The sequence below is a fragment of the Macrotis lagotis genome, chromosome 1 (assembly GCF_037893015.1).
Source record: "Macrotis lagotis isolate mMagLag1 chromosome 1, bilby.v1.9.chrom.fasta, whole genome shotgun sequence".
Classification (NCBI taxonomy): Eukaryota; Metazoa; Chordata; class Mammalia; order Peramelemorphia; family Peramelidae; genus Macrotis; species Macrotis lagotis.
Window position 1 is genome coordinate 576,787,206 of NC_133658.1, and position 22,938 is coordinate 576,810,143.

General features: G+C 34.8%; 1 protein-coding gene across 2 annotated transcripts in view; it reads right to left on the bottom strand.

Annotated features, from left to right (window-relative positions):
• LOC141507209 (protein mono-ADP-ribosyltransferase PARP14-like) overlaps nt 1-22,938 on the bottom strand; it is a 93,510-nt gene that overhangs the window by 60,830 nt on the left and 9,742 nt on the right. For both annotated transcript variants that reach the window (XM_074214656.1, XM_074214657.1), the window contains exons 4-7: nt 19,963-20,211; nt 17,762-17,998; nt 6,894-9,166; nt 3,527-3,763 (exon numbers count right to left, since the gene is read on the bottom strand). In XM_074214656.1, the coding sequence (XP_074070757.1) occupies nt 3,527-3,763; nt 6,894-9,166; nt 17,762-17,998; nt 19,963-20,211 (2,996 nt within the window). The remainder of the gene's footprint in view (nt 1-3,526; nt 3,764-6,893; nt 9,167-17,761; nt 17,999-19,962; nt 20,212-22,938) is intronic.

A 22,938-nucleotide genomic window follows, 5' to 3' on the forward strand; every position in this document is an offset into this window, starting at 1 on the left:
GGCTGATCAGATCAATATGAGCTCATAATGCTCTACCACAGGTCAGGTACAAATAGTCCAAGTGATACCTGGGGTATTTATTCTAAAGTTATAAATCTCCTTTGAGCTAATTTAATTCCGCTTTGCTCTTGAGAGCTCAGCCCATTCTCTGATGAGGACAGTCTATTCTGGGTAGTCCTATACAAGTATTTCCCATACCTTCCAGTTCTTTTTTTTAAAAAGTTTTTGCAAGGCAATGGGGTTAAGTGGCTTGCCCAAGGCCACACAGCTAGGTAATTATTAAGCGTCTGAGGCTGGATTTGAACTCAGCTACTCCTGACTCCAGGGCTGGTGGTCTATCCACGGCACCACCTAGCAGCCCCCCAATCAGTGCTTAAGAGAGAACTTTAAGGTGTCCCAGTACTTAGAGTACTTAAAGGTTCTATACATAATTAAATCCCAATTGACTTTACTTTACTAGATACTTAGAGGTTTATAGGACAATGGAGAAAAGGATGTGACATAAAGAGATTAGAAAGTGATTTTATCCATACTTTAGTTAACAGTTTTTAGCACCAAGGTTGGAGTGCTAAAGGGATAGTGGGAGAGAATGTACCTGATACTTTGCTTGGGTAGGGCTGCTAAGCTATGGTTGTAGTCCTATAGAGATGGAGGGAAAGAGTATAATTAGAGGAACTGCACATGAAAAGATCATGAAGAGATATGCTGTGCTTGAAGTTTCATGAAATGATTTGGCTTTGTATGATGCTCTAGCTCATAAGGATTGTGTGTTCATGGAGGGTACTTGAAAAATTTGATGATTTGTGACTTTTGAGAAGTGTATTTCTAATGAGACAGAAGAGGGGAGGGTACTTAGTCATTATGAGGTAATGCTGCCTGTCAATCAATCAATCAACTTTTGATTGTAATTTTACAGTACTTTGAGTTTATCAATTAATCAATCTTTGATTGATTATACTTTGAGAGTACTTTCATCAAGTCAGATAAATGATATAAGGAGATATAAATATAAGGGAATATAAGTAAAAGACAGGGTTAAAAGATAAATAAAAAATATAAACAATATAAACATAAAAAGAATGACTATACTAGAAGACTAGGTATTAGTGAAGAGAAACAAAAACCAATTATAGCAGAGGCAAAAAAGGGAAGGTGTGAACATTGAGTAAATCCTACTCAACAGTTTTGGCTCAAACAGGAAATAACATTCCCAAGTGAGTTTTTTTCTCAAGGCAATGGGGTTAAGTGGCTTGCCCAAAGCCACACAGCTAAGTAATTATTAAGTGTCTGAGGCGGATTTGAACTCAGATACTCCTGACTCCAAGGCCAGTGCTCTATCCACTGAGCCACCTAGCCGCCCCCAAGTGAGTTTTAAAGTCTATTCTATCCTACAGGAAAATTGGGGAAGAGGGGAGGGGGAAGGGGGAGGAAAAGAAAATGGGAAAAGAGAATGATAAAAGGGAGAGATGAGGTGCAAGTGAAAACTAAGTTAAAGCTAAAAATAAAAGTTAAAGGGGAAAGGGAACAAAACATTAGTGAGGAGGAATAAGAGGAAAGGAAAAGTACAAACAAGGAAAGAACATGGAAGAAATAAAGATTTAGGGATCTTAACTGTAAATGTGAATAGGAAGAACTCTCTCATAAAATGGAAGGGGGTAGTAGAATAGATTAAAATCCAAATTCCTACAATATGTTGTTTACAAGAAACACATTTGAAGCAGAGAGATACACATGTTAAAGGTATGGAGCACTATTATTCTATAAGAAACCATGAATGGTCAGACTCTAGAGAAGCATGAAAAGAATTACAGGAACTAATGCTGAGTGAAGGGAGCAAAACCAAGAAAATATTGTATACGTTTATAACAACATTATGAGTGGATCAACTTTGATGGATGCAGAGTCTCTCAGCATTTCAGAGAGCTAGGAGAACCCTGAGAGAACTGCTATGGACAATGTTATCCTCATCCAGATGAAGAAAAAACACACGAAACACATACAAACAAACCCTAAAGAATCTAAATGAAAATTATGTTTTAAAAATTTCTTCTATGCTTTTCCTTCCTATCCCATGCTTTTCATTCTTTTCCGTACGTCCCAAGTCCTAATACGAAAATGACTAATATGTAAACATGCTAAACATAAATTTATGTGTAAAATGTTCACTAGACTTTTCATTCACTGAGGGGAGAGGCATGGGAAGGGAGGGTGGAAGGAAATTATATAACTTATAAAATATGTTTTTGGATGAATGTTGAAAAACTTTCACAACATGTAATTGGAAAAATAAAACAAAATATCAATTAGAAAGTTCTGAACCAAAAGATGCTGGGTCCTAGTACCTAAAATTTGCTTCTCCTGCAACCTGCCATTTATCAGATATGTTATCATCTTATTTAAAAAGAGTATTTTCAGAATTTTCTCTAGAGTATTTTAGGAAGAAAGTACTTGTGGGGTGAGTAGGCAGAGAGAAGATGGGAACCTAAGGTATGGAGTATATGGGTGCTAGAAATGACCATGATAGAAGGATATTACCATTATGGGAGAAGTATCTGTTTTCTATGTCTTTGGGAGATAATGGTGGATTTAAAAGGGGAAGGGGGGAGAAAGGAGAGAAGATTGAATAGGGAAAAACAATGGAGAACCATCACTAAGTTTCATATTAATTCAGAATAGGGGAAGAGAAAGAAGAGGGCAAATTAAATTAAAAATAGAAATAACACATCCAGAGGATAATTTTTTTTAAGTTTTTGCAAGGCAAATGGGGTTAAGTGGCTTGCCCAAGGCCACACAGCTAGGTAATTATTAAGCGTCTGAGGCCTGATTTGAACTCTGGTACTCCTGACTCCAGGGCTGATGCTCCACCTAGCTGTCCCCAGAGGATGATTAACAAAAAATTAGAAGCTTCTAAAAATAGCTATATATATATTTGAAAACTAGCAAGAGCAGAGATACGATGCTTATAGAAAATCAGTCTATGAAAAACAAGCACCATATTCTTACTCCACAACAGATTGTGAGTTTCATCTAGGTATCCTCATCCACATCTTAAGATTGCAAATGCTTACCATATATGTATGCCCCATGACTAATCCATATATGCATGCTCATTCTTTTCATTAAGAGTGAATTGTATTTATGGGAAAGTGGGCTCAAAAGTTAAGGAGGGGACGGCTAGGTAGCATAGTGGATAAAGCACTGACCCTGGAGTCAGGAGTACCCTGTTCAAATCCGGTCTCAGACGCTTAATAATTACCTAGCTGTGTGGCCTTGGGCAAGCCACTTAACCCCATTTGCCTTGCAAAAAAAAAGTTAAGGGGAGTCTTCTCTTGTTTCTTGAATTACTATGGTATATTATTGAAAGCCTTGGCTTCAAATGAGGTGTTTAACAAGCTTGTAAAACAACACATTGGTAGGAGTTCACAAGTTATGGTTTAGGGAGGATTATGATCTGTAAAGTTTCAAGAATCAGGAGTAGCTTCTGGATATCCATGGCCACGGGTGTTCCATTTAAATATTTCTCTACCTTTTGTGAATGACCTTTTCCATCATCCCACACAGGAATTAGTGCATGGAGAATAAAGATGCAGTTCAGATTACAGCCACTGGTCAGAAGAACAGATCCTTTTTTCAGTTCCATTCTTTTCCCCACTGCATTTAGCTCTTCTTGAAGAGATGGACCAGCCTTCTTCAATATGGCCTGAGAAAGTTCTCCTCCATTAAGAGGAAAATCCGAGGAAATGGAGTTGACAATAATATCAGTCTTAAAGACAAAAATTAAAAAATTTATTAAAAACCAAATAATATCAAAATACATTCATTGACCATCTATGCTAAATGCAAGCATAATGTGAAGTTTAAGACATATTCCCTGCCCTCAAGGAGTTCACAATCTAAAGGGAGGGGAACATGCAAACAAATATATTGTTGTTGAGATGTTTTAGTCATGTCTGACACTTTGTGACTCCAATGATATCCAAAGAGGTCAAATACAGGATAATTAGGAAATAATTAAGAGAAAGCTGGCACTGGAGTTAAGAGGGATTGGGAAAGACTTCTTGTAGAATTTGGGATCTTAGTTCAGAATTAAAGGAAGTTAGTAAGTAGGACTGAGGAGGGAGATTATTTCAGAGATGGGGGACAGCCAGAAAAAAAATGATCAGAACCTAGAGATTGAGTGTCTTGTTTGTGAAATTATCAGGAGGCCAGTGTCAGCAGGTGCTGGGAATAAGATGTAATTAGACTGGAAAGGCAGGAAATGGCTGCATCATAAAGAACTTTGCCAAACAGACAGTTTTGTATTTGATTCTGGAGGTGATAGGTAATATTAGTTTAGTGAGTTGCAGGATGTCACAGTGAGATCTACATTTTAAGAAAATCACTTTTAAAAAGAGAATCTTGAGGCAGTCAAAACCACCAATAGGTTACTATAATAGTTTAAGACAAGTGATAAGGATATGTACTATAGAGGTGGCAGTTATTAGAGGAGAGAAAAGGACAAAGGTATAACTGATTGACCTCTGGCAACAAATTGAATATGGGGAGAGGGAGTGCAAGAGAAGGAAAATTAAAGGATAACTACTAGTTTGTAAATCTGAGAGACTGAGAGGATGGTATTGCACTCTCTCTACATTAACAGGCAATGTAAGAAGAGAGAAGATAAGCTTTTGGGGTGGGGGAGATAATGAGTTTGATTTTAGACATAATGAGTCTACTCAGACATGTGAGATTGAAGCCAATAGAGAGGTTGAGACAGGATAGGTAAATTTGAGAATTGTCAGAACATAATTTTAATCATAGGAGATGAAGATGAGGGGAGATGGAACTCAAAGTGAATGATTTCAATATTTTCTAAAAAGTATGAGGCAAAGTTATTAACTGAGAGAGCTGGGAGAGGGAGGGTCACAGAAGATTTGAAAAGGGATAAAAAAAGTTTGGAAGAGCTGCTATGAAAGGATAATCAGGTATAGAAGGATTGTCTAATAGCAGTGAAGTCCCACTTGACATTGTGCAACATAAATTTGTAGTCAGAATGGTTGAGTGGTTTAAAAAAAGTATTATTGTCATTAATTTACAATGTACTTCCTTCACAATAACCACTAGAGTTGGGGTTCAAGTGTTATTAACTCCATTTTACTGGTAAAGAAAGTAGCATCCAGGGGCAGCTAAGTGGAGCAGAGGATAGAGCATTGGCCCTGGAATAAGGAGTTCAATCCAGCTTCAGACACTTAATTATTACCTAGCTGTGTGACCTTGGGCAAGTCACTTAACCCCTTTGCCTTGCAAAAAACAACAACAAAACTAAGTAGAGTACAGAAAGTTAATTTATTTGAATTATTTCCTTTAAGAACTAGTTCTGGGTGGCTAGGTGGTGCAGTGGATAAAGCACCAGCCCCGGAGTCAGGAGTACCTGGGTTCAAATCTTGTCTCAAACACTTAATAATTACCTAGCTGTGTGGCCTTGGGCAAGCCACTTAACCCCATTTGCCTTACAAAAATCTTAAAAAAAAAAAAAAGAACTAGTTCTTTTCTCAATAAGATACCTCACTGTTTCAAGTACACTTCCAACTTATTTTTTCTTGTGGGATTGATGATGTCAATATTCTCTCTCATTCTAAAACATTTCCACCTGGTAGCAAGAGAGAAATATTACTTATTAAGGAACTAAGAGTTAATTACTGTCTTGTCAGGAGAAAACTCAAAGGCATCAGCACTTCCTTTGTGATTTGATGAGATCAGGATAACTTCACAAAGTTCAGTTTTATGTAGATGATTCCCACCTCTGCTGAGCTAGTCACATATTTCCAATTGTTTCTTGGACAGCCATCTCAAACTCAACATGTTCAAAATAGAGCACATTAATTATTTCGCGCACTTCACCCCTTCTAAATTTCCTTCAAATTGTGGGTTATCCAGGTCTGAAATCTTGCTGTCATTCTTAATTACTCATACTAACTCACTCATCATATCTAATCCATCAATCCATTTCCAAATGTTATTTCTTCCTTCACATCATCTCTTATGTACAGTCCCTTCTCTATATAGCCACAGCATTAGCTCAGGCCCTTATTGCCTCAAAACTGGAATATTGCAATACTCTCCTCTCAGGTCTCCCTGCCCACTTATGGTTCTTGAAACATAACACTATCTCCAGTCTCTGTGCCTTTCTAAAGACTGTTTCTCATGCTTAAAAGCTCATGGGGGAAGCTAGGTGGTGCAGTGGATAGAGCACCAGCCCTGGAGTTAGGAGTACCTGGGTTCAAATCTGGCCTCAGACACTTAATAATTACCTAGCTGTGTGGCCTTGGGCAAGCCACTTAACCCCATTTGCCTTGCAAAAGTTCTAAAAAAAAAAATAAAATAAAATAAAATAAAATAAAAGCTTTGCCCCATCACCATGTCCTCTTAGTTTCCCTGGATTCTGTTAAGATTGAGATCAAATTCTACCTTGAGCAAGTGACCTTTCTGCCCCCCCCCCTCCATTTTAATAGCTGGTTTTAACCATCTACATTAACAGAAGTCAAGTTATGTCAACACATGGCATAATTCTATAAGTCTATCCATTCAAAAAACTTTGATTCTTAACTATATGCCCTTTAAGCAAAGAGTTTTGTGAAGAAAAAATCAGGATAACAAACTGAAATTTTATATATTTTAAAGCAACTATAAGTCATATCGACCAGTTAAATAAATAGCTTTTAATAAATGCTTATACTTTTGAGTTTTGCTCAGCTTCTATACACTCAGGAGAGTTTAACTTCAACCTCAGGCTAAATTCACTTTAGCCTCACTATAATAACTTGCTGGGCATGTATATGTTCTAGAGAATTAGGGGATTAGGTACTTCAATTTTAAAATCACCTTGAGGGATATTTCCTAATGGGCATACCCACCTTAGTGTCTTGAATATCTCCCTTCATCAACAAGATGCTCAGACCTTCTCTAGTTTGAATGGAGGCCAGCACATTTCTATTTTCAGCTTTTTTTCTCAGATTGGTTTCCTGGTTTTCTGATTGAGTACACAGCATTGATCTGATATCAGGGAAGAGATGCTTAAAGACGTTTTCCACAGCTTTAGAAAGAGCTTGAGCCGCCTCTTCAGATGAATCAACAAGATGAATCTTTTTTAAGCTATGTTTGTACTGGGGGTCCTGGAAGTTTTCTTTGATAGACAGGATGATGGTCTCTGCACACTCTTTTAAGGGGAAGCCAAAACTAAGAGCTGGAATAGCTATTGAAACATGCCCATGGAGTTCAGCCAGATAAAGACACTCCATAATAGCATTTTTTAGTAGCTGCATACACCTCTGAATACGTTCTTGCTTCCACTGGGGGCCTACAGCATGAATCACTTCCTGATAGGGGAGCTGTCCAGCATCTGAGACAACAGCCAAGCCAGGAGAGAGTTTACCCTGTTGTTGGATTATCTCATCGCACTCCTTCTGTAACTCTGGGCCTGCTGCTTTGGAGAGGACAGCTGCCAGGCCTCTGTGGTGTTTTAGTTCCTCATTTGTTGCATTCACCACCACATCTGCTAAGAACTGGGTTAAGTCACCCTCTTGAACAGTAAGTAAGATTCCAGATTCTAAGGTTATCTTGCAATGGATTTTCTGTTCATCAATACTGCCCCCACTGCTCTTTTCTTCATCTTCTTGTGGACAAATTAAACAATTATGCTTCAGTTTTGCTTCTCTTGTATATTGTCTGTCTTTGAAGATTTCAGCACCTGACTGATCAAGGCCAACATTTTCAACATGTATTGAATCCAATCTTTGTTTAACCATGGCCACTTCTCTTATCACTTCTCCTTTGGGACCACTCAATAAAATGCCTCTTTGGTTACCCTGAGTTTTGAAACTGACCTTCACATTTTTCTTCTTCAGTTCATTCCAGATTTTATTTTCCTTCTTCATATACTTTATGATTGCTAAAGAAATCACAGCCACAAATTTTTGTATTTCTGTGTTTTTTTTAATGAATTCATAAAGTTCTTGGTATATTTCACATACTTGACTAACATAACCAGCAATTGTTATCTTAACTCCAATATCTGAATTTTGTTGTTGTATTATAACAGTCTTTGAGGAACTATTGAATTTCTTATTTAAATTGTCAGTGAGTGTTTTCCATTCACAATCATTAACAATTTCACCATCTACCATGCTGATGCACCTGAAGTTCAAAACTTTTTTCATATGTTCCTCAGCTTCTGAAAGAACTTGGGGAGAGGAGCCAACCAGCACTACTGCTTCACCCTCCAACTTATAAGCAGCAGGAATTTTCTCAGCTCCAAAAAGAGATTCAGAGAATGTCTCATTGTTTACCTGCTGCAGAAACTGAATGATCCCAGGAGGAAAATGGAGGGATTTCTGAGCCAAGCTCTGTAGCTTCTCCAGAATTTCACTCTTTGCTTTGTATACATCTGCAGCCAATCCATTCAGGCAAATACTCTTTGTGAGAGCATCATATGTGACTTCCAACTCTGGGTATTTCTTGTGAAGAATTTCTTCTAACTTGTTGTTGTATGAAATGGAAAACCTCTTAGGACACACAGAAAATTTTTCTCTTGTGCTTTGTTTTTCCCTTTCCATTTTTTGGGTGGCTCTTTCTATTAGAGTCCTCATTTGTGGATCAGTTTTTTGCACATCCTTCAGTCTTCCTACCATGATTACTGTCTCCTGAATTTTATCAAACTCAATCAATATATTCTCATTTTCTAAGCTATCTCTGATATCTTCCCATACCATTGGATCCACTTTATACTTATTTACCTGGTATTCAGACTCTAGACAACTGATTCTCTTGGAAACATCCTCACTCCACGTTTTGATTATGTTTCTCTTTGTTCTTTGGATGACTAGAGTGGCTGAAGGATGCAGCATAATTTTTGGACTGAGTATAATTTCTGACTTTTTACAATTAGGTTGGGGCCATGTTAGGTTACAATGAGCTCTCTCCATGGTGCTAGTTATCTCTCCAATTAATTGATCATTTTTCTGTAAGAACTTCAACAGATAAGGCTCAATTGGCACTGTTATAGGTTCTGGCAGCTTCATTGATGGCTTTTCCTTTCCATATAAAGCAATACCCAAAATAGGGTAGAATGGAAACATGGAAATGGAACTTTTGTTGAAGAGAAGCTTCTTTGTCAATATAGTGTCAAGCACTAAAAAAAAGAAATTAAATTAAAAATAAAGAAAAAACTTAAATTAAAAAATTCATTCTCTAAAAAAAGTTATTTTCTAATTGCATTAAAAGTGTTTTAAGTAAGAAATTATCTTTTCATAGAAAAGGCTAGCTAGATGGCACAGTGAATAGAGCACTGGACTTAGAATCAAGAGGTTCTGAGTTCAAATATAGCCTCAGATACTTGAAAGGTATTAGCTGTGTGACCTTGGGCAAGTCACTTAACCTCATTGTCTTACAAAAAAGAAAAAAGAATTACTTCACTTCTACTTTAAATTCAACTTAATTGCTTTTTCTGTCACTTTAACTTACTAATTTCCTTGTAAATATGTTCTTACCAAGCTATAATCAGTTTGTTATAATAGCATTGGAAACTAATTGATAAATAACACTGAAGTGTCTAATTTAAGAAATATTTGTATATTAAATACAAATTAATTGTTTGACAAGGGATATTAGGCTCAAATTTGTTAGAATATCTTGGTAGATAATGTAAGCCACTGCAGAGAATAAGTAGAGATCATGAAGTTAGTTGGCCTGGGTGTGAATCTTAGCTCTGGCACTGACTAATTGTGGGTCTCTGGCAAGTCACTTAACCTCTCTGACTTAGAAGACTCCTCATCTGTAAAATAGAGCTTATAATACTTAAATCACCTACTTTGGCAAATTTTTATGAGATAATCTTTGAAAATATTAAAGTATTACATAAATGTGAGGGTTCAAAATTTTTTAACTGATGTCTTTTGTTTTTTACAACACCATAGTTTCCCCTAATTTCCTCCTCTCCTTTTCAGAGAGCCATCCTACCAAACAAATAGCATTTTTCAAAGGAAAAAAAGGGAAAACCAGAAAAAACACACTGAAAAATCTAAATATATAATGTAATATGCAATACCTGTGGATCTCCCAGCTCCTCAAAAGGTTGGGGTCATCTTCATTTGGGTCATGCTAGGTCTTTCTAATTTTGTTACATTCACTTTTGATATTTTTGTATATGCCATTTCCATATGCTTTGTTGTTGCCATTGTTTTGGGGAAGCAGTTAGATGGAGCTACAGTGCACAGAATTCCAGGCCTGGAGTCAAGAAAACTTAAATTCAAATCTGTTCTCAGACACTTACTGACTGGGTGACCCTTGGTTTCACCCTATTTGCCTCAGTTTCCTCATTTATAAAATGAACTAGAAAAGGAAATTGCAAACCACTCCAGTAGCTTTCCCAAGAAAACCCCAATTGAGGTCATAAAGATTTAGACACAACTGAAACAAATGAATAGCAACAAGAGTCATTGGGTATATAGTTTTCTTGGCTCTACTTAACTCTGCTTCCTTGCATGGAGATCTCCCCATGCTTCTCTGTATTCATCACACTCATCATTTCTTTCATTTTTTTCTTCCTTTCTTTCTTTCTTTTTCTTTCTTTCTGTCTGTCTGTCTTTCTTTCTGTCTTTCTGTCTTTCTTTCTTCTTTTCTTTCTTTTTGGAGGCAATTGATATTAAATGACTTGCCCAGGGTCACAGAGATAATAAATGTCTGAAGTCAAATTTGAACTCAGGTCCTAAGGTCAGTGCTCTATCTTTTATTCCATCTAGCTGCCCCACAATCCATACATCTAAAACCACAGCTATATTCTATCACATTGATACACCACAATTTGTTTAAACATTTCCCAAACTATTGTCTTTCATTTTGTTTCTAATTCTTTGTATTCAGAAAAAGTACTACTGAAAATAATTCTTTATATATTGGAATTTCTTCTTATCATGGCTTCTTTGAATTATAAGCTCAGTAATAGAGTCTCAGTTCAAAGGTTCAAATTATGCACTTTATTTGTATAATTCTGAATTGCTTTCCCAAATGATTGTACCATGGTGCAATTTCAACAACAGTGAATTAGTATACCTATCATTCCACACACCCCCAACATTAATTATTGTCATTTTTTCATTTTTTTACTGTGTGAGATAAAATATTAAAGTTGTTTTCATTTCTCTCATTACTAACAATTTGAAGTATTCCTTCATGTGGCTATGAATATTTGGCAATTTTTCATTTAAAATCATTTCACTCATATCTTTGACCACTTGTCTATTGAGGAATCATGATTAGTCTTTTTTAAAAAAAATTCAACTTCATTTTCAGTTCCAAATTCACTAACTTGCTCCTTTTCCTCACTCATAAGAATGCAAGAAAAACAAAACCTATTACAAATCATGAAAAACAAATTCCCACATTAACCATGTCAAAAATAATAAAGAAGAAAATATGCTTTAATTTCCATACCGAGATTGGCAGCTCCACAGCTGGAAGTGGATAGAACATTTTTTAGTGAGTCCTTTGGAATTGTGGTTGATCAGAGTTACTAATTCTTTCTCAATATTGCTGTTATTGTACCAATTATTCTCCTGATTCTCCACATTTCACTGTGCATTAGTTTATGTGTCTTCCTAAGTTTTTCTGAAACCTTTACCTTATCATACACAGCATGATAGTTTTCTAGTATATTCAGATACCTATAACTTGTTCAGTCATTCCTCAATTGATGGGTATACCCTCAGTTTCCAGTTCTTTATCACCACAAAAAGAGTTGCTAGCAATGTTTTATACACTGGGATCCTTTTCCTCTTTCTTTGACTTCTTTGTGATATAGAACTAGTAACAATATTGTTGGTCAAAGAGCAAGCATAGCAGCTTTGGGGGCCATAGTCCAAAATTACTTTCCAAAAATGGAGGACTAGTTATTACAAACTCTATTAACAGACCTGTTTTCACACAGTCCCCCCAACTATTTGTCATTTTTCCTTTTTGACATTGTTGCTATTATGATGGGTGTGAAATGGTACCTTAAAATTATGTTCATTTACATTTCTCTAATTACTAGTGATGTAAAAAATTTTTCATATACCTATTGATAGACTGGATTTCTTCCTCTGAAAACTGCCTTTTTATAACCTTTTGCAATTTGTCAATTAGGGAATGACTCCTTTTCTTGTAAATTTGACTTGGTACTGTATATGTTCCCTATTTGGGAAAAAATATGGTTCCCTATACTTAGAAATGAGACCTTCATTAGAAAAACTTGCTGCAGAGCAATTTCCCCCCAGTTTCCTGCTTTCATTCTGATTTTAGCTTCATTAGTTTTTGTGTGTGTGTGTAAAACCTCTTTAATCTTATGTAATAAAAATTATCCATTTTTCCTCTTGTAAAGTTACCTATTTCTTATTTGGTCATGAACTTGTTTATAGATAGCAGATAATTTCTTCCATGTTCCACTAATTTGCTCATTCTATCACCCTTTATGTGTAAATCATGTGCCCATTTGGAGTTTATCTTGATATACAGTAAGATATTTTGTCTGTATCTAATTTCTGCCAGATTATTTTCCAGTTTTCCCAATAGTTTTTTTTGAATGATGAGTTATTGCCCAACAGATGGGGTCTTTGGTTATAACAAACACAAAGTTATTATATTCTTAAGCTCCTGTATATTATTTATCTAATCTATTCCACTTATCAAGTTCTCTATTTCTTATCCTGTAGCTAATCGTCTTGATGATAATATCTTTGAAGTATAGTTTGAGATTTGGTACTACTAGTCCCCTTCCTTTCCATTATTTTTTTATTGCCTCCTTTAATAATCTTGACCTTTTATTCTCTCAGATGATTTTTTATTTTTATTATGTTACCAGTTCCATAATTTTATTAGTCTGAAAGGTATATTGAATACATAAAATAGTTTAGGTAGTCATTCACCCACAAGCAATTAATATTTCTCCCATTTAGTTGTGTCTTTGTGTGAAGAATATTTTGAAATTTAGTTCATATAGTTCCTCTGTATGCTTGTCAAGAAGACTCCCAAGTATTTTATACTGTCCAAAGTTATTTTAAATGAAATTTCTCTTTCTAGTTTTTCCATTAGGAAAATTGTTGAGAATATACAGAAATGTGGGTAATTTGTGTGGGTTTATTTTATATGCCATAGCTTTGCTAAAGTTCATTGTTTTGATTCATTTTTTCAAGTTGACTTCTTAGAGTTTTCTTAAAAAGTCACCATATTTTCTACAAAAGAGATAATATGGGCAGCCAGGTGGCACAGTGGATAGAGCACCAGCCTTGGAGTCAGGAGGGCCTGAGTTCAAATCTGACCTCAGACACTTAGTAATTACCTAGCTGTGTTGGCCTTGGGCAAGCCATTTAACCCCATTGCCTTACAAAAAAAAAAGAGAGATAATAAAGTTTCTTCATTAATTGTGCTTATTCTTTAAATTTTCTTTTCTTGTTTTCTTGTTCCAGGCAATTTATTTATTGTTATAGCTAGTATTTCTAGTACAATATTGCATAGTAGTATTGATAAAGTATATTCTTACTTCCTCCTGAATCTTATTGGGAAAACATCTAGCTTATCCTTATTATGGATAATATTTTATCTTGGTTTTAGATGGATCATCCAAACATGACAAAATTATATCCAGGCACTCTGTCTAATTAGACTACCTTTATGCTTCCTGGTGATGATGAAATTCTGAGGGACTACATGTATCATCAGCCCATATAAGAATGTAAACAGTTTAACATTGTTTGGTCTCTTGCAATTTTTTTGCTCATATTTACCTTTTTACATTTCTTTTTATTCTTGTGTTCGTATTTCAAATTTTCTACTCTGTTCTGATCTTTTCATTAGGAATGTTTGGAAGTAAAGAAATTTTCAATGAAAATACATTTGGGGCAACTAGGTGTTGTAGTGGATAAAGCACCGGCCCTGGAGTACCTGTGTTCAAATCCAGTCTCAGACATTTAATAATTACCTAGCTGTGTGGCCTTGGGCAAGCCACTTAACCCCATTGCCTTGCAAAAAACTAAAAAAAAAAAAGTAAAAATAAAAATACATTTGTTCTCTTATGAAATCATATTCAATTTAGATAGTTGCTTATTCTTGATTGCAAGCATAGATTCTCTAGCTTATGTAATATCACATTCTAAACTCTTTATTCCTTACCATATCTGTTAAATCTTTGACTATGATTCTTTAGTATATGAATTCTTTCTATTTGATTGTGTATATCATTTTTTTTCTTGACTTGAGAGCTCTGCATTTTGCCTACAATAATCCTAAGACTTTTCATTTTGGAATTTGTTTCAAGAGATGCATAATGGATTCTTTATATTTCTACTTTGTCCTCTCATTCCATTATATCTGGGCAGTTTCTTTGATGATTCCTTGAAATAAGTCTAAGTTAATTTTTTGGTCATGGTTTTCAGATAGTCCCCTGAGTTTTATATTATCTCCAATATGTTTTCCAAGTCAGTTCTTTTTTTTCCAAAAGATATTTTACATTATCTTCATTTTTCTTGATTTTATAATTTTTTTTTTATTATTTCTTGGAGTCATTAGCTTCCATTTGGATCATTCTAATTTCCAAGCAATTTTTTCTTTAGCAAGGTTTTTACATCTTTTTCCAAGATTTTAATTCTCTTTTCATAGCATTCTCCACTATCTTTTATCTTTTTCCCAATCTTTCTTCTACTGCTCTCATATTTTTACTTTTTTCAAGGCAATGGGGTTAAGGGACTTGCCCAAGGTCATATAGCTAGGTAATTATTAAATATCTGAGGTCCTCTTGACTCCCAAATCAGTGCTCTATCCACTGCACCACCTAGCTAACCCTCCCTTAGTTTTTAAATATCATTTTTACTCCTTTTTAAATTCTAACTTTAGCTCTTTTAAGAATTATTAGACCTTGGGGGGCAGCTAGGTGGCGTAGTGGATAAAGCACCAGCCCTGGAGTCAGGAGAACCTGGGTTCAGATCTGATCTCAGACACTTAATGATTACCTAGCTGTGTGGCCTTGGGCAAGCTACTTAACTCCATTTGCCTTGCAAAAACCTAAAAAAAAAAAAAAGAATTATTAGACCTTGGGGGTGGGGGGAGGGAAGTAAGACTAGGGAGAAAATTGTAAAACTCACATAATATCTTTAATAAAAAAATAAAAAGAATTATTAGACTTGCATCTCAGCTGAATTTCTTTTCTTAAAAGCTTTGCTTGTAGATGTTTACAAGTAATTCTTTTCTTCCTGGTTTTTGTCTTGAACTTCCCTGTAGCCATGATAGCGCATTATAATCAGTTTATTTCTTTGCACATTATTCAAAAGATACACAAGATGTATAAATTTATGGGATCCACCCTATATTCATATGACCTATTTGTGCCCAACTTATGGTAGAGCATTTCAAGCTTATATTGGTCTGATCAGCTGCAATCAGACACACAGTAATTTGATTCTAACTTAGTGAAGTCATTCTGATTCTCTTTGAGAATGAAGGACAACCAACAATCTTCTAATATCACTTCTTGATTTGAACATTATTTTAGTGCTTGGTTTTATCTACTTCTGTAATCTGTTTCTGATCTGAACTTCTTTAAAGAGTACTTTGTAATTGAATTTATACAAGTTGTGTGTGTGTGTGTGTGTGTGATTGTGTATGTGTGTATACTTTATTTGTTATTTTATATACTTTGTAGTAACTTGAACTGGGATTTTCCCCTCTATTATTGTTTCTTGGGTTTTGCTATTATTTAAGAATGAATTGTTTTTTGAGGGTTCATTTTCTAACCAGCATCTTTGCTGAAGCTTTTAATAGTTTCGATTAGTATCTTTGCTGATTCTCAAGGATTTTCAAAGTTTGGCATCATATCATCAGCATTAGGGATAGTTTTATTTCCTCTTTATCTATCTTAAGATTTTAAACTTCTTTCTCTTATTGCTGCTGCTAGTGTTTCCAGAATTTTAGCAAATACTCGTGGGAACAATTAATATTTTTGCTTCACTCCCATATTTATTAGCAAAGGTTCTCATGTTTTGTTATTATGTATAATGCTTGCTTTCAGTTTTATATTTTTTATGATTATTTTAAAACATTTATCTTTGCCTATACTTTCTAGAATTTTTGGAAAATTTTTAGGAAAAAAGAGCTGTACCTTAATAAAGATTTATTTTTCTGTGATTATTGAGATAATTATGTGGCTTTGATATTTTGCTTTTTAATATGAGTATGCTGATTATTTTCCTAATGTTAAACTATCCTTATATTCTTATTAAATACTTTGGAACAATCATTATAGTTTATTTGAAAGGGTTTTTGTTGAAACAAATATTCATTAGTGGATATAGTTTTCCTTCTATGTTTTATCTTTCTCTGATTTATATCTTAGGCCAATATTGTCACATAAAATGATTCTGGTAGGGTACTTTTTCAATTTAAAAAAAGTAATTTGTGAAGATGAAAAATTGTTTTCCACTTCCAAAAAAAGAACTTATAGAATCTGAATGCAGTTCAAAGCATACTATTTTTCACTTTATTTCTTGTGTGTGTGTGTGGGGGGGGGGTCCCTTGTGTTTTCTTTTATAATGTGACTAACATGTAAATATATTTTGCAGGATGACATGTGTATAATTGTATATCAAATTACATATTACTTCAGGGGGGCAAAATGAGGAAGGGAGATAATATGGAACCCGAAGTTTTTAAAAAAGGAATGTGAAAATTATTTTTACATGTAATTGGGAAAATTATAAAAATATTATTCAAAAAATATAATAATAAATGAATTATGCTTTAAAAGTTTGATAGAATTCTATTAATCTGATCAGGATCAAATCCGATCAAAACCAGGAAAGTTTTTCTTTGGTGATTCTTCTACAGCTGAGATTCAGTTAATATCTCTTCTGTCAGCTCTTGACAGTTTGAGTCCTTTTTATTTTGAAGGTATTTCTCTAATTCTTTTGTGTTTTCAATTTTGAGAGTCATTATAATGACCACTAAGTCAATTATCTTAACAATAGTTGTTTCTCTTTTTTTATCATGTTTGATGCCATATTTATGAAATGAATATGCATGATGGATGTTGATGGCTCTTGGAACATCAAGATAGTTTATGCTGAATCTAGAAGAACTCTTATTGAACACCACCACCATTGTGAGTGTGCAGGGGATGTATTGTCATTGGTCATCTCTTTCCCCTCAGAAGCAGTATTGATGCATTCTGAGATCAAAAGTCAATTTTCTACTTACATCTGCAAAATCCATTAGATGAATGTCTACTACACATCTGACAGAGAAATTGGTAACAACCAATCAATGGGCAGTTCTAGTTCTTTAGGTTGTGCTAAGACACTACCTATATGTTAGGTACCAGATTCTCTCTACTCTAGTAAAATCAAAGGAATATACTAAAAATAAAAAAATCCATGTACTTACCTCAAAGAGTTATTTTGAGGTACAGATGCCAAAATGACCATAAGGGCAATAGCAAAGTTCAAATGGAAAGAGTAATGATTCAGTAATTTAAAGGTCTAGGTTCAAATAATTCTTCTGACACTTACTACCTTTGAGACCTTGTTGGATAAGTTATTTATTCTCCCTGGGCCAATTTCCTTCTCTGAAAAATGAAGATGTCAAACTAGATGATGACTGAGGACTGGTCCATTTTTAGATCTAAATCCCATGAATATCTAGAATCTATGAGAGAAAAACAATCACTTTAAAAAACCAAGATAAAGTGAGCATTAAATATAATTACCTTTGCATGCATCAAACTCAATCAGTGCTGAATTTTCCTCTGGAAAATATTGGACTCTGGTTACTGGTCCCCCTCCATTTTGGGGGTTTTCAAAGAAAAGAGTGATATAATGTTCATTCACACCTGGAGGTAGGTCTTCCACCAGAATAGTTCTTGTTACTTCTAGAGATGATGCAGAAATTATAAGTTTTCCTACATTGTGATTCTTGGCACAAATAGTAATAATTGTCTCTCTATCTGCAATGAAAAATTAAACAACTGTGATTGCATCCTTAGCTTTAAGTTGTGGAAGAAAAATATATTAGAGAGCTAAAACTCAATACAAAAAGCTAGATTTCTAAATGAAAACACACCCCTAAAATAACCTGTAGGAAATAATTGTGATTTTGAAATTAATACAAGGAGGGAGAGGACCCTTTAAGTTACCTGAATCATAAAAAATTTGTGGAAAAAGTGGTCCCTAAGGCACTTCTGCTCAGAGGATTTTCTCTGATTATTCCCCATGCCTGGAATACTCTCCTTTCTCATTTCTACCTAGAAGCTACCCTAGCTTTCTTCAAATCTAAACAAAGGTATGAACTTTTCCAAGAAACCTTTCCCAATCCTCTTTAATCCTTAAGGCCTTCCTGAGACTAGCCTAGTTTATCTTGTATATATTTTATTTCTACAAAGTTATTGTGTGTTTTCTTCTGTCTTTTATAGCTAAATTATATCAAAAGATCACCTACAATACATTCCTCCATTTTTTCTCCTCTAACTCTCTTTTACTTCTAATCTCATCATTCTGCTGATATAGTTCTCTTCAAAGTTGCCATGATCTCTTAGTTGTCAAAACCCAAGGTCTTTTCTGTCGGCTTGTTCTCCTTGATTACTCTGCAGACCTTGACACTGTTGATCATTATCTTCTCCTTAAAATTCTCTTTTACCTATGTTTTGGAATGCCACCTGCTCCTAGTTCTCCTCCTACCTATAAGACTTCTCCTCAGTCTCCTTTGTGGGATCCTCATTTAAATCATGCTCTCTAATTGAAGGTGTCCCACAGGATTCTGCTTTGGGTTCTCTTATTCTCCCTCATTACCACTTCACTTGGTGATCTCATCTTCTCCCATGGATTTAATTACTTTTAATGCTAATGATTCTCAAATCTACCTCTTCATCTCTAATCTCTCTGCTTTTCTCCACAGCCTTTCAAATATCCCAAACTGGATGTGTAATAGATATCTCAAATTCTATAGATCTACAACATAACTCATTTTCTTTCTCCCTCTAAACCACCACCACCATTACTAAAGAGGACAACACTATCCTTGTAATACTTCAGGCTAGAAACCTAAGAGAATTTTTTAGCTCTTCTCTATCTCTCATGCCCATATTCAATCTATTGCCCAGGTCTGCTGATTTCACTTTGGTAAAGTTTCTCAAATAGGCCCCTTTCTCTTCTCTGATGCTGACATAATTCTGGTCCAGAGCAATGTCCCCTCATTCCTGGACTATGGTAATAATCTGCTGGTGAGTCTGAATGCTGCAATAACCTGATGATGGTCTTTTCTAACTCCACTCCATTTTCCATATTTCCTAAAATGCAAATCCAGTCATGTCACCTCCCTACTCAGTAAACTCCCTTCCACTGGCAGGATCAAATACAAAAATCTGCTCTTTCAAATTCAAATCCCTTCATTACCTAGCCCTCTCCTAACCTTCCAGTCTTCCTACACCTTACCCATTGCCTGTCTTTGATCCAGTGATACTGGCATTCTGATTATTCAACAAATATGACACTTCAATTATTGGTTTAGGTATTTTCTCTGCTTGTCTCCCATTCCTGGGATATTATTGCCTTCCCATGTTTACTTACTGCCTTACCTGTCTTCCTTTCAGTCTAAAGTACAACCTGACCTCCTAGAGTTATTGCCCTCTACCTTTTCATTATTTTCTATTAATCTGTATATAGTCTATTTGTACTTGTTTGTTTTTTGTCTCCCCATTAGATTGTGAACTTCTTGTGGGCAGGGATTATCTTTTAGCTTTCTTTGTACTTCCATCACTTAAAACAGTGCCTGGAACATAGTAGGGACTTTATGAATATTTATTTTTTGCTGAAATTCCCCCCAAAAAAACAAATTTCAGGAATGAACATTTATTTGCTACTCAGAATCCCAAGGTGGCAAATTAGTACTTTCATATTTTTAATCCAGTCTTACCAATGGGTTTCAGAAAAGTAACTACAGCGATCTCAGCTTCTGGGATGATTTCTATTGTAAAGTCTCCATTTGTTTCTGAGAAGCCACTCACATTCTCCACCAACAAAATCAATAGATCCTCTGTCACTGTGTGTTTGATATTTTTAAATACAATCAACGAGGAAATAGTTTCAGGGTCTTTGCTGATACTCTCTGTGTGAACTGTTTTCCTCTCCAGTGGGAGCTTTGTGTCCTGATCTTCTGATGCCTCTGTGGAAAGAGGAGGAAGAAAAAGCGACTAGGAAGAAGGAGAAATGAACGATGTAATTGATATTGAAGGGCAAGGTCTACATCATGGAGCTGCTGGGATTACAAAACCTTTAACCTTCATTGGGCAGATGCTGTTGAGTCTCTTTATGACTGAGGGAAGTTTTTTTTTTATTAATTTGGGTCAATCAGTCGATGACTTCTACTCTCTTCACATCAACTGCACTCCAACAATTGAAACAATGAGTTACTTGATGCCAGAGAATACTATGTGGAATATGAAAGCTTGGACAAAGACTATCTTTCTTTTTCTAACAGTTAATGCATCTCACATAATGCAATAATTTTCTTCTCTGTCATGCTAGACTATCTGGAGACCTTGACTACAAACTTCATCCTGAGTTATCTGAGTTTTTCCTTTCCTTTTCTTAGGAAAGAAACAGAAAACACCCTTCTTTACCACTTCCTTGACTTCTCAAGAAATGTTCAGCCACTGAAGAGATAATAAGCATTTTGAGGAAAGAGGCTTAAGGATCTAAGTACATTAATAAACAAATATATAGTGAATATCAGATTGATTAGCTCTTTACCTATATTGATTTTGGAGATTGTGACCTGGGACAAAATTAATTCCCCTGGATGTTTTTCTTTATTTAATGTTATAGATCCTCTTTTTGATTATCATCCACTTATTAGAGAACATCTTGAAAAGACAGGCTATATGATGATTCTTAAAATGATAATAGTGAAAAAGTAAATTAGAATAGTAAAGTAAAATTTCTATGCCTACTGGAGAAAAGTGCCTTTTATCATTTATATGATGACTAAATGAAAGGAGAGAAAAGTGGAGGGAGAGAGGAGATGACACTTGAACTTTATTCTTATCTCAATTGGTTAAAGGAAAGAATACATGCATACAGACAGACAGACAGACAGACATACTTGTGCATATACATATGTATATAGGTAGAAGATAGCAAAATTGATTAGAAACCAGAATTCAAAAAACATACAATGTTGTAGTTTACAAGACACAAACTTGAAAGAGACACAAATTGGGTTAGATAAAGTAAAAATCTATTATATCTCAGCTAAACAAAAAAGGCAAGAGTAGCAATTATAAACTCAGACAAAACAAAAGCAAAAATAGAACTAATTAAAAAAATAAATAGGAAAATATACTTCGATAGAAAAACACAGAAAATGAGCTACTATCTTACCGAATATATATCACATAGTATATCAACTAGAATAATAAAGGAAAAGTTGAATGAGCTACAGAAGAAAGTAGTAAAATTGTAAGTTTCATTTATCCTCTCTCAGACCAAAACAAATCAAACCAAATGCAGAAAAGCATAAATATTAAATACATCTTTTTATTGATATCAAAATTATATTCAATAAAAAGATTTTTGAATCAAAGATTAGAAATTAATTGTAAACTAAATAATAGTCCTAAAGAATACATAGGTCAAGAACAAATTATAAATATAGAAAGTTAGAAGGAAGGCATATTAGGGAAGAGATTTGAGTTCTAAGCAAAACAAACCCTAATTAAAAAGGAACAAAAATATTTATAGTCCTTTTTGAGGTGACAAAGAATGAGAATCTGAGGTAATGCCCATAAATTGGGGAATAGGTAAACAAATTATGGTAAATATAAATGTAATAGAATATGCTTGCATTTTAATAAATGCTGAAGGAAATGGTTTCAGAGAAATCTTGGGGAATTTATATGAACTAATTGAGAATGAAGTTAGAAGAACCCAGAGAGCAATTCATACAATGAAAATAGTCCTTTAGGATTGAATCTTTTTGTTGTTATTCTTCCATACAGATACATGACATTCTTGGTAAGCTCCTTGAGGACAAGGATTGTTATGCTTTTGCCTATTTATGCCCAGAGGTTAGCATAGTATCTGGCATAGTTGGCACTTAATAAATGTTGTTCCATTGATTGAGTAATCTATTGTAAGGTATTGTGGAGAGCATTATGGGACTAGAATGTCTATCATTCCTGTCTTTAAAGAACTTATAGCCTGAGTGGGGGAGAGGAAATGATTTGATGTAAGCAATATTTCAGGAATTTTATTGGCACTGATGCGTAAAATTGATTGAAAGAGGGAACGAATGGAGAAAGAGAGATGAGATAGAAAGTCTTTGTAGCAAGATAAGTATGAAGTACTTATGTCCTCACCTACAGTGTCAGCAGTGGACATAAAAAAGATGGTATATATGCAAGAGCCAAGAGGACTTAATGACCGATGGAATATGGGACTAAGAGGAAAAGGAAGGAATAAAAAAAATGGCATTAAGATTTTTAAGTTTGGGGGCGGCTAGGTGGTGAAGTGGATAGAGCACTGTCCCTGGAGTCAGGAGTACCTGAGTTTAAATCCGACTTCAGACACTTAATTACCTAGCTGTGTGGCCTTGGGCAAGCCACTTAACCCCATTGCCTTGAAAAAAAAACCTAAAAAAAAGATTTAAAGTTTGACTTACTGAAAAAAACAGTAGTACAATAAATAAAAATAAGAAGTCAGGAGTAATAGGGCATAAAAATCTCACCACCAATTCAGAAAAGCATAAATATTAAACATCTATTTCTGAACATACTACGATAAAAATTACATTCAATAATTTTTTAAATGAAAGAAACACGATCATAGAATCTGTGCTAGAATGTAACATAGAGGTTATCTAGATGTCTTTCTCAAAAATCCTCCTTCAGTG